Source organism: Medicago truncatula, chromosome 6 (genome assembly GCF_003473485.1).
Source record: "Medicago truncatula cultivar Jemalong A17 chromosome 6, MtrunA17r5.0-ANR, whole genome shotgun sequence".
NCBI lineage: Eukaryota > Viridiplantae > Streptophyta > Magnoliopsida > Fabales > Fabaceae > Medicago > Medicago truncatula.
The window spans coordinates 21645052-21661137 of NC_053047.1; the positions used below are offsets into that span (position 1 = coordinate 21645052).

A 16086-nucleotide genomic window follows, 5' to 3' on the forward strand; every position below is an offset into this window, starting at 1 on the left:
GGGTAAAGTCCATATCAACAAGTATGCGAGTGCAATGACCAAAAATGCGTTTGGATTTCGCATTATCAATTAGTAAAGGAGTGCCTACCACACTATCAATTTCACGAAGCGTCCTATCCATCCAATACTCTTGGGGTGGTTCCAAAAGTCAAATCCACACTTGGGCATGTGTGTTACCTTGTTTAGGCATATTGAAATCCTTCGTCCATTCAAACAGTCTGAGAACACCAGGCTTTAGCTTGACCGTTCCCATCGCCCATACCATTCGCATATCACCCTCGAAGGCAAAAAAGAAGTTATAGTAGCCTTTCCCCAAGGGCGTCATGGACCAAGCTCCCGTCGTTTTCCACTGCTTCTGTAGTTTTGAGTGGATATCTTTCGCAGTGTAGGGTTTATCACCCTTCGTCAGGACCAGCCTTCCACTCTCCATACCCTTCTCATACACCTGTTGCGAGATATGGATGCTAACAGACCCACCGCATATTAGTGGCTGAGGTAAATCATCGTTGGTGGACATTGTCGTTAATGCTGACACGGCTTGCACAAAGGAGAGTCTACTCACCAGATTGGGAGGAGGAGGATCCAGCACGGCCGACCTAGGGCTAGCGATTCCTATTGTGGCCAGCTCGGCCTGCCAATCGAATGGCATGGCCAACGCTACAGTGCAATTCACAGCTTAAGCAGTTGTTCGTAAGGATTCAAAATAAAGGAAATAACGTGTACCAGTCTTTGCAATGCCCTAAAGCATCAACGCGACTGTGTTTTCCCTAATGGATCAAACCCTACGTTCAGTCGGAAAGAGAAACGGAGAAGTCACAAGGTTCCGGTCAGAAACCCCAAACCCTGGCAGAGAAATACTTGGTAAAAAAAAAAAATCAAATCATAATTGATCAATTTACTTTAAGAGCTCTCCAAATTTAAAAAAAAATGTTGTATGGCCATTGACCAAATTAAAGACAATTATATAATTCTTAAGATTGTTTTTTACAATTTTTATTAAATATTATGAATAAGGTTTATATTTACATTTATAGTAAGGAAATAATATTGTTATTTAAAAAAATTTGACTGCAATATTAGTTAATATTTAATCGTTACCAAATAGCAATTATTTTTCAATTTGACCAAAAATAAAAGGAATACTTTTTTTCTTGTTATTCCTATCTTATCTCTCGAGGAAGACTAAATATTATTTTAATTAATAACATTTACTACCAACATTATATTGTAATATATTGTATGGTTTCCTTGAGTATATAGCATAAGTTGAGTTCACTTCTGTCATCACAAAAAAAAAAAAAAATTGTAAGTTTATTCACAAATTATTCATAAACAAGCTCTAACTCTAATACCAGAGTTTCAATCAACCATCTTCAAGGTATAATATACTCACTTACTATAAAGATAGCTAGAAATAATGCATTTTTTATTTTAGTTTAAATTTACTTTTTACTAATTTTTATTATTTTTTTATATGTTGTTTTTTTCTTCAGATTTCAAATCCAAAAAAACTCATGGCTTTCACAACCTCAATCCTAGCTGAAATGAAGAACAAGGTTTTGTTTATATTGGGTGCAACAGGAACTATGAAAACTAAACTTTCCATCAACTTGGGTAGTCGTTACCCCGCTGAAATCATCAACTCGGACAAAATTCAAGTTTATAACGGTCTTGATATTGTCACAAATAAGGTGCCGAAATCTGAACATTGTTCAATTCCGCATCACTTATTAGGCATCATCGATGATCCTGAATATAATTTTACTATGAACGATTTTTAAAAGAACGTGTTTGAATCCGTAGATCTCATAATTGGCAATGGACGCCTACCTATTATTGTAGGAGGGTCCAATTCTAATATAAAAAAAATTGGTTGAAGAGCCAGCCATTGCTTTTCTTTCAAAATATGACTGTTTTTTCATTTGGGTAGATGTGTCTTTCAAAATAAAGACAATTATATAATTCTTACTGTAAGATTGTTTTTTACTATTTTTATTAAATATTATGTATAAGGTAATATTTACATTGATGTATAAGGTAATATTTAAAAAAATTTGACTGCAATATTAGTTAATATTTAATAGTTACCAAATAGAAATTATTTTTTAGTTAGACCAAAAATAAAAGGAATACATTTTTTTCTTGTTTTTCCTATCTTATCTCTGGTGTACAAGATTGATTCTACCGAAGTCTTTGAGGCCCTTCTGAAGGGAGAAGATTATAAACATTTGCATCAAGAGAAGGTAATTAAGCCAAGCATAGAGATAGTAAAGAGATTCCTAGAGGAGACACCTGTTGGATTTGAATATGAAAAATATTCAAATGAAAATGGGAAAAATGCACCCAATGGTGTTTCAAACATTCGGGCAAAAATTATATAAATCTTTTTTGTTTTTTTCATTGGAGTATAAGAATTAGTTTTCACACTAAGAGGAACTTGGTTGTCTTTCCCTCAAAATAATAATTAAAATTTGTTGTCTTATTTTCCCGTGGGAATAAGTTTTAGGTGGGGAATACCACTTTTAGGGTATATTATATGGTTGCTGGGTCAGGTTGATGCCCCCTCAGCTTTTTATAATTATTCATCTTTTAATATATTTTTCTTAGCTTTAAAAAAGGTTTTACGTGGGTTGGGTTTTAAGGATTTTGTTGTATTTTTGTAATCGATAATACAAAATATACAATAAAATGTAAAATTACTTGAATTTTTAAACAAAACTAAGAGATGCATTTTTTATGAACCATAATTAATAAATGTTAATAAAGAGAGAATTCAGTATATATTGATAAGAAGAGATACTTATATCATTTAAAAGAATTATGTATAATATATAATGGATTTGAAAATTTCATCTTGTAGTGAATAACCTTAAATTTTTCGTTAATTAAATTAAACAACAAGACTTAAAAGAGTAAAGGGAGCTTCAATAAATGGTACACTCACAAATTAAAATGTATCAGTATTCTTGTGTTTTAAATTAATAAATTAACGACGGTTTTCATAAAATAAAAAGTTATTTTTCTATTTTTTTACTTCAAAAAATATCATTTCATAATAAAACACATGATTTCATTGTTTATCATATTTAGTTACTTTAATTCCTAAGGTGAAGGTTCCTTTGTCACTTAAGGAGTTTAGGCCGATTTCCTTGTGGGGTAGTTTGTACAAACTCCTTGCTAAGGTGTTGACCGAGAGGTTGTCTAAGGTGACGAAATCGGTTATTTCAAAGTCTCAATGAATATTTCTTAAAGGTAGGCACTTGGTTGATGGCGTGATGACTGTGAATGAGGTGGTGGATTTAGCTAGAATAAGAAACCGGAAGTGTCTTATTCTTAAGGTGGATTTTGAGAAAGTTTATGATTTCGATCAACTCTCTTCGTGAAATAATTCACACCCATACTAATAAGATAGCTAGATAACATTATTATGTTTTGGTTACATATCTAGAAAACATTTCTTAAAAAAAAAAAAAAGATAGCTTTAAAAAACTAAATTAAAAAAACTTTGTATGACCATTGACCAAATTAAAGACAATTATATAATTCTTACTGTAAAATTGTTTTTTACTATTTTTATTAAATATTATGTATAAGGTTATATTTACATTTATTGTAGGGAAATAATATTGTTATTTAAAAAAATTTGACTGCAATATTAGTTAATATTTAATAGTTACCAAATAGAAATTATTTTTCAATTTGACCAAAAATAAAAGGAATACTTTTTTTTTTATTGTTTTTCCTATCTTATCGCTTGAGAAAGACTGAATATTATTTTAATTAATAACATTTACTACCAACACTATATTGTAATATATTGTATGGTTTCCTTGAGAGCAATATAAATAGCATTGTTGAGTTCACTTCTCTGATCACACAAAAAAAAAAATTGTAAGTTTATTCACACATTATTCACAAACAAGCTCTAACTCTAATACCAGAGTTTCAATCAAGCATCTTCAAGGTATAACATACTCACTTACTGTGAAGATAGCTAGAAATAATGCATTTGATTTTAGTTTAAATTTACGTTTTACTAATTTTTATTATTTTTTTATGTGTTGTTTTTTTCTTCAGATTTCAAATCCAAAAAAACTCATGGCTTTCACTACCTCAATCCTAGCTGAAAAGAAGAACAAGATTTTGTTTATATTGGGTGCAACAGGAACTGGGAAAACTAAACTTTCCATCAACTTGGGTACTCGTTACCCCGCTGAAATCATCAACTCAGACAAAATTCAAGTCTATAAGGGTCTTGATATTGTCACAAATAAGGTGCCGGAATCTGAACGTTGTTCGATTCCGCATCACTTATTAGGCATCATCGATGATCCTGAATATGATTTTACTATGAACGATTTTTGCAAGAACGTGCTTGAATCCATAGATCTCATAATTGGCAATGGACGCCTACCTATTATTGTAGGAGGGTCCAATTCTTATATAAAAAAATTGGTTGAAGAGCCAACCATTGCTTTTCTTTCAAAATATGACTGTTTTTCATTTGGGTAGATGTGTCTTTGCCTACTCTATTTCAATATGTAGGGAAAAGAGTTGACGAAATGGTTGAGTCAGGGATGGTTGATGAGATTCGAGAATATTATGCACCTGGGGCAGACAACTCAAAGGGAATTAGAAGGGCTATTGGGGTTCCTGAGCTTGATTCTTTTTTTCAAATAGAAAAGAAAAATGACATTGATGATGCTCAAAAGGAAAAGATACTGGCCGAAGCTATCAGAAAAACCAAACAGAACACTTGCATATTGGTTCAAAATCAACTCTTGAAGATCAAGAATATGGCTCAAATCCTTGGGTCGATGGTATACAAGATTGATTCTACGGAAGTCTTTGAGGCCCTTCTGAAGGGAAAAGATCATAAACATTTGCAACAAGAGAATGTAGTTAAGCCAAGCATAGAGATAGTGAAAAGATTCCTAGAGGAGACACCTGTTGGATTTGAATATGAAAAATATTCAAATGAAAATGGGAAACATGCACTCAATGGTGTTTCAAACATTCGGGCAAAAATTATATAAATCTTTTTTGTTTTTTTCGTTGGAGTATAAGAATTAGTTTTGACACTGAGAGGAACTTGGTTATCTTTCCCTCAAAATAATAATTAAAATTTGTTGTCTTATTTTCCCGTGGGAATAAGTTTTAGGTGGGTAATACCACTTTTAGGGTATATTATATGGTTGCTGGGTCAGGTTGATGCCCCCTCAGCTTTTTATAATTATTCTTTTTTTAATATATTTTTCTTAGCTTTAAAAAAGATTTTACGCGGGTTGGGTTTTAAAGATTTTGTTGTATTTTTGTAATCGATAATACAAAATATACAATAAAATGTAAAATTACTTGAATTTTTAAACAAAACTAAGAGATGCATTTTTTATGAACCATAATTAATAAATGTTAATAAAGAGAGAATTAAGTATATATTGATAAGAAGAGATACTTATATCATTTAAAAGAATTATGTATAATATATAATGGATTCGTAAGTTTTCATCTTGTAGTGAATAACCTTAAATTTTTCGTTAATTAAATTAAACAACAAGACTTAAAAGAGTAAAGTGAGCTTCAATAAATGGTACACTCACAAATTAAAATGTATCAGTATTCTTGTGTTTTAAATTAATAAATTAACGACAGTTTTCATGAAATAAAAAGTTATTTTTCTATTTTTTTACTTCAAAAAATATCATTTCATAATAAAACACATGATTTCATTGTTTATCATATTTAGTTACTTTAATTCCTAAGGTGAAGGTTCCTTTGTCACTTAAGGAGTTTAGGCCGATTTCCTTGTGGGGTAGTTTGTACAAACTCCTTGCTAAGGTGTTGACCGGGAGGTTGTCTAAGGTGACGAAATCGGTTATTTCAAAGTGTCAATGAATATTTCTTAAAGGTAGGCACTTGGTTGATGGCGTGATGACTGTGAATGAGGTGGTGGATTTAGCTAGAAGAAGAAACCGGAAGTGTCTTATTCTTAAGGTGGATTTTGAGAAAGTTTATGATTTCGATCAACTCTCTTCGTGAAATAATTCACACCCATACTAATAAGATAGCTAGATAACATTATTATGTTTTGGTTACATATCTAGAAAACATTTCTTAAAAAAAAAAAGATAGCTAGAAAAAACTAAATTAAAAAAAGTTTGTATGACCATTGACTAAATTAAAGACAATTATATAATTCTTACTGTAAGATTGTTTTTTACTATTTTTATTAAATATTATGTATAAGGTTATATTTACATTTATAGTAGGGAAATAATATTGTTATTTAAAAAAATTTAACTGCAATATTAGTTAATATTTAATAGTTACCAAATAGAAATTATTTTTCAATTTGACCAAAAATAAAAGGAATACTTTTTTTTTTATTGTTTTTCCTATCTTATCGCTTGAGAAAGACTGAATATTATTTTAATTAATAACATTTACTACCAACACTATATTGTAATATATTGTATGGTTTCCTTGAGAGCAATATAAATAGCATTGTTGAGTTCACTTCTCTGATCACACAAAAAAAAAATTGTAAGTTTATTCACACATTATTCACAAACAAGCTCTAACTCTAATACCAGAGTTTCAATCAAGCATCTTCAAGGTATAACATACTCACTTACTGTGAAGATAGCTAGAAATAATGCATTTGATTTTAGTTTAAATTTACGTTTTACTAATTTTTATTATTTTTTTATGTGTTGTTTTTTTCTTCAGATTTCAAATCCAAAAAAACTCATGGCTTTCACTACCTCAATCCTAGCTGAAAAGAAGAACAAGATTTTGTTTATATTGGGTGCAACAGGAACTGGGAAAACTAAACTTTCCATCAACTTGGGTACTCGTTACCCCGCTGAAATCATCAACTCGGACAAAATTCAAGTCTATAAGGGTCTTCATATTGTCACAAATAAGGTGCCGGAATCTGAACGTTGTTCGATTCCGCATCACTTATTAGGCATCATCGATGATCCTGAATATGATTTTACTATGAACGATTTTTGCAAGAACGTGCTTGAATCCATAGATCTCATAATTGGCAATGGACGCCTACCTATTATTGTAGGAGGGTCCAATTCTTATATAAAAAAATTGGTTGAAGAGCCAACCATTGCTTTTCTTTCAAAATATGACTGTTTTTTCATTTGGGTAGATGTGTCTTTGCCTACTCTATTTCAATATGTAGGGAAAAGAGTTGATGAAATGGTTGAGTCAGGGATGGTTGATGAGATTCGAGAATATTATGCACCTGGGGCAGACAACTCAAAGGGAATTAGAAGGGCTATTGGGGTTCCTGAGCTTGATTCTTTTTTTCAAATAGAAAAGAAAAATGACATTGATGATGCTCAAAAGGAAAAGATATTGGCCGAAGCTATCAGAAAAACCAAACAGAACACTTGCATATTGGTTCATGTGCTCGTGATTTTCGGATATCAAACCATTAATTGATTTGAATCGTCAATCTTTGAACTCTCGATTTTTATTCGTGGGAAGGGAAAAAATGAGTAAAAACCCTTATTGAGACTTTGGATTCGGGGGTTGGTTATGCGAAGGGAAGGTGCTAGCACCCTAAGCATCTACGGTATTCCGTAGGAACCTCTTACCTAATTTATCTTGTGCTAAATTGATTTGCTTATTTGAAAATTATTATCTAAAAATCTAAGTGAAAGAATGGAGGAAGAAGAAGTATGTTTTTGGTTATTTTTATTTGATTTGGAAGGATAAAAATCCTATGCCTACATACCCTTAAAGAAAAGGGATCAAAACCAATGTAGTTCACCTCAAAAATTTCTTTGGTGGGTTAGGTTGATTTTAAGATTTTTGAAAATGGGTTTTAAGAAAAGAAAGAGGCCTCAAGGCATGAGAGAAAAAATAAGGTGAGGTTGTTCACATTTTAATTACAAGAAAATCAAGTTTAATATGAATATTAATTCAATTAAGCATTTGATTAAGAAAATAAAAAGGAAAGACACTTGGGTTACAAACCAAGGTTTATTAAGAAAATATTTTTGGAGTTTTGCATGTTTTTGTTGTTTTTGAATAATAAATGAAAATTAAACTAACGGAGCAATAAAAATAAAAGCGCGTGGATTTTTGTAGTGACGTTGGATCACCACAAAATCCCTAATCTAATTTGTTTGCATTTTTTGGATATATCTAAGGCGGTAAGGAACTAAAAGGACACACACACCCACACACTTTTCTCATTTATATTTACATTGGACCTAAATACATTCTAATTGCTGGAAAATAAATAACAATAATTAAAGTGCTAAATAGAAATAAAATCAAATGTAAAAATGCTAAAAAGAAATAAAAATGCAAGAAAATAAAAGAAATGGACTACCGAAAGGATAAAATTCCGAAGGGACTTATTCCGAAGGGACAGAAAAAAAAGGGAGAAGAAAAGAATAGCTCATTAACACAAGCTAAATAGGGAGAAGAGAGAAAAGTTCTTTGACAACTCAAGAGAACTTTTTGGTGTGTGTAATTGTGTGGTATGAGGGCTCTATTTATAGGTGAGGAGGTTGATGAAAAAAGGAAAAATGGTTTAATGGAAATGATGGACAATTATAGTGAATTTTGGAAAAGGAATGTTAAAGTTGACACTTGACTTGAAATTTTTTTAGACCTTGTACATTTTATTTTGGACCTATTGACACTTTGTTTTTTTTCTTTTTACACTAATTAATTAAAAAGAAATAAAATAAAAATAAAATAAATCTAATACGAAATAAAATAAAACAAATTAAACTAAATCATGTAAAGAAAAATAAAATTAAAAGATGGAAAATAAAAATTATTAAATATAAAAAAAGTAACTAATCTTAAAATTAAAATTAATAAAAGATGGAAAGAAAATAAAAAGAGAAAAGAGGGTCCGACTCGGAATCAAAAATGAGGTACTTCAAAGTAACCTCCTTGCCAAAATTTCGTCTGAAACGACGAAAATTCCCGACTTTAAAAATACGAATAAAATGGGTAAGAATAGAGAAAAGTGGTCAAAATTTGGGGTATGACAGATGCCCCTATTTAAGTTTCTCCGTCACGGAGATTTAAAAAAATGAAAATTTTAAATCAACGGGTCGAAGAGACTTAAATACTAAGTACACCAATTTTTGACCAGTTGAAATGCTGAGAATGCAATGCTTATGAATATACTGGTATGAATGTCTGCGATGCAAGTATGAATGCAAGGACGACAAAAATACATTGACTGGGGAAAAAACTGATAGATATCACTGGGGAGGAAATATTATTTTATTACCGTTACTGCGGTAAAGACGAACATACGAAATGAAATACTGTCTATTACCTTTACTGGGGTAACGAACAACATAGGAAAGGAAAAACCGTCAGTTACCTTTACAGGGGTAACGACCCACATACGAAACGAAATACCGTCAATTACCTTTACTGGGGTAAAAACCAACATACGAAAAGGAAAGGAAATATTGTCAGTTACCTCAACTCGGATAACGACCAACATACGGAAAGGAAATACCGTCAGTTACCTCAACTCGGATAACGACCAAAGGAAATATCGTCAGTTACCTCAACTCGGATAACGACCAACATTCAAAAAGGAAATACCGTCAGTTACCTCAACTCGGATAACGACCAACATACGGAAAGGAAATACCGTCAGTTACCTCAACTCGGATAACGACCAACATTCAAAAAGGAAATACCGTCAGTTACCTCAACTCGGATAATGACCAACATAAGATAAGAAAAGGAAATACCGTCAATTACCTCAACTCGGATAACGACCAACATAAGAAAAGGAAATACCGTCAGTTACCTCAACACGGGTAACGACCAACATACGATAAGAAAAGGAAATACCGTCAGTTACCTCAACTCGGGTAACGACCAACATACGATAACAAAAGGAAATACCGTCAGTTACCTCAACTCGGATAACGACCCACATACAAAAAGGAAATACCGTCAGTTACCTAAACTCGGATAACGACCAACATACAAACAGGAAATACCGTCAGTTACCTCAACTCGGATAACGACCAACATACCAAAAAGGAAATACCGTCAGTTACCTCAACTCGGATAACGACCAACTTACAAAAAGGAAATACCGTCAGTTACCTCAACTCGGATAACGACCAACATACCAAAAAGGAAATACCGTCAGTTACCTCAACACGGGTAACGACCAACATACGAAAAGGAAATACCGTCAGTTACCTCAACTCGGATAACGACCAACTTACGAAAAGGAAATACCGTCAGTTACCTCAACACGGGTAACGACCAAAATACGAAAGAGAAGATACTATCAATTACCTTTACTGGGGTAACGACCAACAATATGAAAGTCACCTGTTACCGGTACGAGGATAGCTTACAAAAGTTACTGGGGAGCTAAACTGAATTGACACAAAGATTGCTCGGTGGGACCTGCCATTTGAAATAAACTTTAACTGGTGACAAACTTGAATCAAACACATTGGGGATGACACTTTTTACATGATACACTGAAATAAGACACTTGGTAATAATGCAACCATGCATGAATGATATTTGTATGCATGCTATCTATGCATGAATGAATGAACATGTACGAGACACATATGACAGTACAACGGAAGACTGTTGAGACAAGATTTGGACAGATCCTAACAGGAAATAGCCCGGCATTGTAGCACAAACACTCAAGAATTTTCCACGGGGATACCAATACAGGAGGTGAGTCAAACACTGACGGGGTAAAGCCCTCCAAACAAAACATTAGTGGGGTAAAGCTCAAAATCAAACCCCTGATAGGAGAACAAACCAATAATCAAACTAATGATGGGGGCACAACCCAATAATCAAACCAATGATAGGGATACAACCCAATAATCAAACTGCTGATGGGGATACGACCCAACAGTCACCCAACTGATGGGGTAAAATCCATGTTCAAACTACTGATGGGATACGACCCATATCCAAACCAACTTACGGGGTAAAAACCCATATTCAAACCAACCGGTGGGGTAAGGCCCTAAGAAACAAACACTGGAGGGGTAACAACTCCACAATCAAAACCAACGGCAGGGTCACGCCTTATAACCATACCACTGAAGAGGTAACAAAACGTTAATCCAACCACTGAACGGGTAACTGCCCACTAATCATACCGCTAAAGGGGTAACGGCCCATCAATCATACCGTCGAAGAGGTAACAAAGGTAACAAACCATTTACTCAACCACTGAAGGGGTAACTGCCCACTAATCAAAACCAACGGCGGGGTCACGCCTTATAACCATACCATTGAAGAGGTAACAAAACTTGATTCAACCACTGAAGGGGTAACTGCCCACTAATCATACCGCTAAAGGGGTAACGACCCCTCAATCATACCGCTAAAGAGGTAACAATCTATTAATTCAACCATTGAAGGGGTAACTGTCCACTAATCAAAACCAACGGCGGGGTCACGTCTTATAACCATACCACTGAAGAGGTAACAAACTCCATAATCAGGCTACTAAAGAGGTAACATCCCATTAGGCATAACTTTGATGGGATACGACCCCATAAACAGACCATTGATGGTGAAACAACCCGACATAATGTCTCAGTTGATGGTTAAGCAATCATTCCTTGGGGATAAAGCCCACCGATCAGAAACCTGGCAGAAGTTGCCATCAATCAAAGCACAGGCAGAAGTCGCCATTTAAACAAACTATTGGCATGAGTTTCCCTCAATCAAAGCATAGGCAGAAGTCGCCATTTCCCGGGATGAAACCCATCAATCAATCATTATGGCAGAAATCATCATTTATTCAAACCATCGGCAGAAATCGCCATCAATCAAAGCACAGACAGAAGTTGCCTACAATTAAACCATAGGCAGAAGACACCATTTCATCTAACCACTTGGCAGAAGTTGTCATTTGTAAATCAGTACAAAGTGATTCTTCCAATCGACCCACTTGAGCTGTGATGCCTCTGTCTTTTTCATTTTTTTCATTTCAATTTTTTTTTGTTTTTTTTTTTTTTTTTTTTTGAATCCCTAACTTTTACCTGGACCGCCCTTTCGGGTTTTCAATCCACCGGGAATATATTCTTTTTTTGTATGCCCCTAATTTTTGCCTGGACCGCCCTTTTGGGTTTTCAGTCCACCAGGACGCTCATTTTTTGCTTAAGCCGCCCTTTCAGGTTTTCGACTTAGCGAGTTTTTTTTTTTTTTTTGTATATATTTTTTGACAGAGGTCATCTCACAGCTTTTGGTCATGCTTACCTTGCAGAGTTTAACTGTACTTGAGACGGATGTTGATGCATGTTTCACCTACTCATAAGTTCAAAGAAGATGTACTTGTTGTTTATGCTTTTCAGAAGACATGAAAAAAGTTTTTTTTAAAAGATTTTTTTTGATTTTTTTTTTTTTTGCTTTAGGTATTAACATCAAAAATAGAAGAGAAATTTACAAAACAGAATAAATGAGAATTTCAAATAAATGGACATAGGCTCAACTTAATGTAAATGGAGTGGTGGCCTGCCAAAGGCGTGGCTCCACGGATTTTAAAAAGAGTTTGGAAAATGGTAATTATATGGAAAAGGTACATTGAACACAATAACTACTGTTTCCTCTACCAACTTTGAATTCCACTGTTCTGAGTCTTTGATTTGCAGACGCTTCAGATCGGAAGCCCTTGAACAGCTAAGATGCCTCAGATGAATCATATCTGATTTGGTGCAATTACCTTGCAATGAGTCGGAGGTCTTTTGACAGCTGAAATGCCTCAGGTGAGTCATGTCGGACCAGATTCAGTTACTTTGTCATAATCCTTAACTTTTGCATAGGTCGCCCTTGCGGGTTTCAACCTATCAGGATAACCAATTTTTCACTCATTTTTTTTGTACGCCTCTAACTTTTGCATGGACCGCCCTTTCGGGTTTTCAGTCCATCGAGACGCTCTTTTTTGCCTAAGCCGCCTTTTCAGGTTTGTGACTTATCGAGCTTTTTATTTTAACAAAGTATTTCTTGACCGCATCGGTATTCACAGGACATACAAGTTTACCATCATTCTTTGTAATTTGGCATACATTTGCCCCTGGAATTGGGTAGCATATTTTTTAGCACAAAGCTACTTTCTTGACATTCACTGGGACAAGCCTTCTTTGTCGAATACTTGCTTTATCCTTTTGATATAACTGTCCATGGCACCCGGCAATAACACTTTTAAGTTCAATCAATCTTAGCTTTCATTGGAACTTCCGTTGACAGGACTTTGACCTCCATGTGGCACAGTACCTTTACATTGAATACTGAGGGATGGCGGGGGGGCTGCCCCTGTTGAAATGTGCATGAAGTACAATATCCCTGCAAGGCAGATGGTAGCATCTCGTGCCAATCTTTGTACATGAAAGTCCTCTTCTGGACATTCTTTCTTGATATTTGCAGCTACGACGGCCAAGATGCCCTAGTAGGCGAGAAATCTCAGTGGAAACTTCTTCATCATCCTCTTCTTCAGCCTCAGATATAAGGAACTCAAAGTCGAGAGAGAGTACCAGGTTTAAGTGTTCAACGGGTTTATTAATGCATGATTTGATTATTGATATAAACATTATGATTATGCAGATATGTGAAAATGATTAAAGGGAAAGATTTTTTTTGATTTTTGTATTACCATTTTTTCAGAAAAAGCAAAAAATAAAAACAAGGTCGGGATCAAGACGACCTTTCATTAATGATGAAAATACATAAAGCAAAAAGCCCTAAACAAATTCACTTTTGCCTCGGGTGGGACGGAAGGATTTTTTTTTAATTTTTTTTTTTAAAAACATAAAGCAACAAACAAACATATTAATTGAACAAATGAGTAGTAGAAATAAACATCAGCAAAGACCCAATTGTAGCTAAACATTCCACGTATCAACATTAGGCTTCAAGATCCGATAGCGGATTAACTTGCATGTCTGCGTTCAATCTTAGAAGCGTAAGACCTTATCTTGGATCAACTTCTGAACTTCATTCCTAAAAGCAAAACAACGCTCAATATCATGACCAGGTGCCCCTTGATGGAAGACACAAGAGAGGTCGGGCCTATACCCAGCTGGCAATTTCTTAGGCATACAAGGAGGTGGTCTGGTCTGGACAAGCTTCCTCCTAAGCAAATCGGGGAGCAACACTCCATATTTCATGGGAATCAGATCAAACTATGGTTGTCCCGAAGCTTGTTGTCGAGGCTGTTGTTGATATTGCTAAAACTGGGGCTGATATCCCGGATTTCGGACAACATTCATGATGGGCATAACAGCGGCAACAGAGTGAGAAGCCATATACTGTTGTTGACTTGGTCGAAACTGGGGTTTATAACCCGGATCTTGAACAACATTGGCGATGGGCCTAACAACGGCAACATAGTGAGTGGCCAGATGTTGTTGTTGAAGTAGCACTTTTATATTTGGGTCTTCGAGGGACCAGGCGTTATTTTCAATCAACTTCTGAACTTCTTCTAATTTCAAAGGATATCACTGCTCAGTGTCATGACCTAGTGCCCCTTGATGGGATGCACAGTTGAGGTCAGGGCAGTACCAAGGTGGCAGCGGATTCGGCACCCGAGGAAGCGGCAAGGTTTGAACAAGGTTCTTCCTGAGCAAAATGGGAAGCAAATCCGCATATTTCACAGGAATTGGGTCACACTGCGATGCTTTTCGAACCTGATTTTGAGGAATAAGCGGTTGAGAACCCTGTTGTCGAGGTCGTTCCATGCATATTGGCTGACATAGTGGCTGAGGCCGTTGCTGAACAAGCGGTGGGTCCTTTGTGGCCATCAATGAAGATACTAGGCTAGTTAACTTCACTACCTCATCCCGAAGTGTTGTTACCTCTCCACGAAGCTCGTGGACCTCTTGCTCAAGTCGATCCATTTTTCCTGTTTGCACGAGTGTCTGCATATGCGAGCCGAACTTGGATGAAGACATTGGACCACTTTATTGATGGATTGACCTTTTGTAGGTAGAAGCAAAATATGAGACATGGACTAGAAAACTATGAATTCAAAATGATGCATGATATGCTTATGCAAAAATAGATAATTTTTTTTTTGAAGGACTTATCAAAGTGAATTGTAAACATTGTCGAGGAACATAGTTTCATTTGAAAATTGTAAAGATATTGCAATAGGTTCTTTTTCAAAAGTTAAGAACGAAACCAAGGAAAAACTTCTTAACAAAAGCTAAGGCTTAGTTAAGATTTTTTTGAAGTTGTATCTCTTGGTGATCATTCTTAAAAGGTCCATACCTTTGATGTTTACAAAAACTTGCCTAAGTCCTTCAATTTTTGATGAAAAAAAGTTGTTTACGAATGAATGCATGTATGCATGATAATGCTAAAGTACATAGAATACATGGTAAGGTTAAGCTCCACAATGTTGGAGTCAAGGGTAACAACGCCATTTGGTAAGGACTATGGTTTCAAATTGTACCTGTATTACAGGTTCTACCAAGGTTCCCAAAGTCCTCGACCACTTCCGAATATTATCGGATACCGAGAAAACACCCGGTCCAACAACGTTCGTAGGAAAGTCTCATTTGAGTGTAGTATCGCGTATCGACTAGTTCCGAGAAAACACCCGGTTAGCCACCACACTACGTCCTAAAAGGCCAAGATGGGTTAAGGGTTACTAAAGGTCCTTAGCTTCATTGGAAACTTAAAAGTAATAAAGTCTAAACGTGAAAACACACGCCGACATATATTACTTCAAGCTCCTTTGCTAAGTGTGGTTATCTCACGTGTGACAAGACACGAGTATATTCTCGGTATGCCACTATGAGTCTACCACTCCTATCTTATATTTCCCTCAAGCTCGGGTGTAGAGCTTTATCTCACCACTCACGTGAAAACAATAACATTTAGGCATGTATTTACAAGGCATAAGAAATAATGAAGCACAAGTATAAAGAAAGTAAGGTGGGTTTAACCCGCGTAGGACAAAGTCCCCAGTGAAGTCGCCATTTCTGTGCTCGTGATTTTCGGATATCAAACCATTAATTGATTTGAATCGTCAATCTTTGAACTCTCGATTTTTATTCGTGGGAAGGGAAAAAATGAGTA

At 35.0% G+C, this 16086-nt stretch overlaps 2 protein-coding genes across 2 annotated transcripts; both read left to right on the forward strand.

The window, feature by feature from the left end:
- Nucleotides 1-1514: 1514 nt before the first annotated feature.
- On the forward strand, nt 1515-5036 carry LOC25496349 (adenylate isopentenyltransferase 5, chloroplastic). Its single transcript, XM_039826991.1, is given in 5 exon segments — nt 1515-1691; nt 2175-2243; nt 3108-3206; nt 4078-4495; nt 4498-5036. Coding segments are annotated over 5 exon segments (1302 nt in total).
- A 1714-nt stretch (nt 5037-6750) lies between these two features.
- LOC120576031 (adenylate isopentenyltransferase 5, chloroplastic) lies at nt 6751-12683 on the forward strand. The gene is made up of 2 exons (XM_039826992.1): nt 6751-7431; nt 12660-12683. Exons 1-2 carry the CDS (start codon nt 6751-6753, stop codon nt 12681-12683), a joined length of 705 nt encoding a protein of 234 aa, XP_039682926.1.
- The last annotated feature ends 3403 nt before the right edge of the window (nt 12684-16086 follow it).

What these genes read in the sequence shown, in the direction of transcription:
- LOC120576031 (XM_039826992.1), top strand. Translation starts at nt 6,751, where the DNA reads ATGGCTTTCACTACCTCAATCCTAGCTGAAAAGAAGAACAAGATTTTG. An exon ending in GCATATTGGTTCATGTGCTC is followed by an intron (nt 7,432 to 12,659) that starts GTGATTTTCGGA and finishes TTTGATTTGCAG; the next exon opens with ACGCTTCAGATCGGAAGCCC.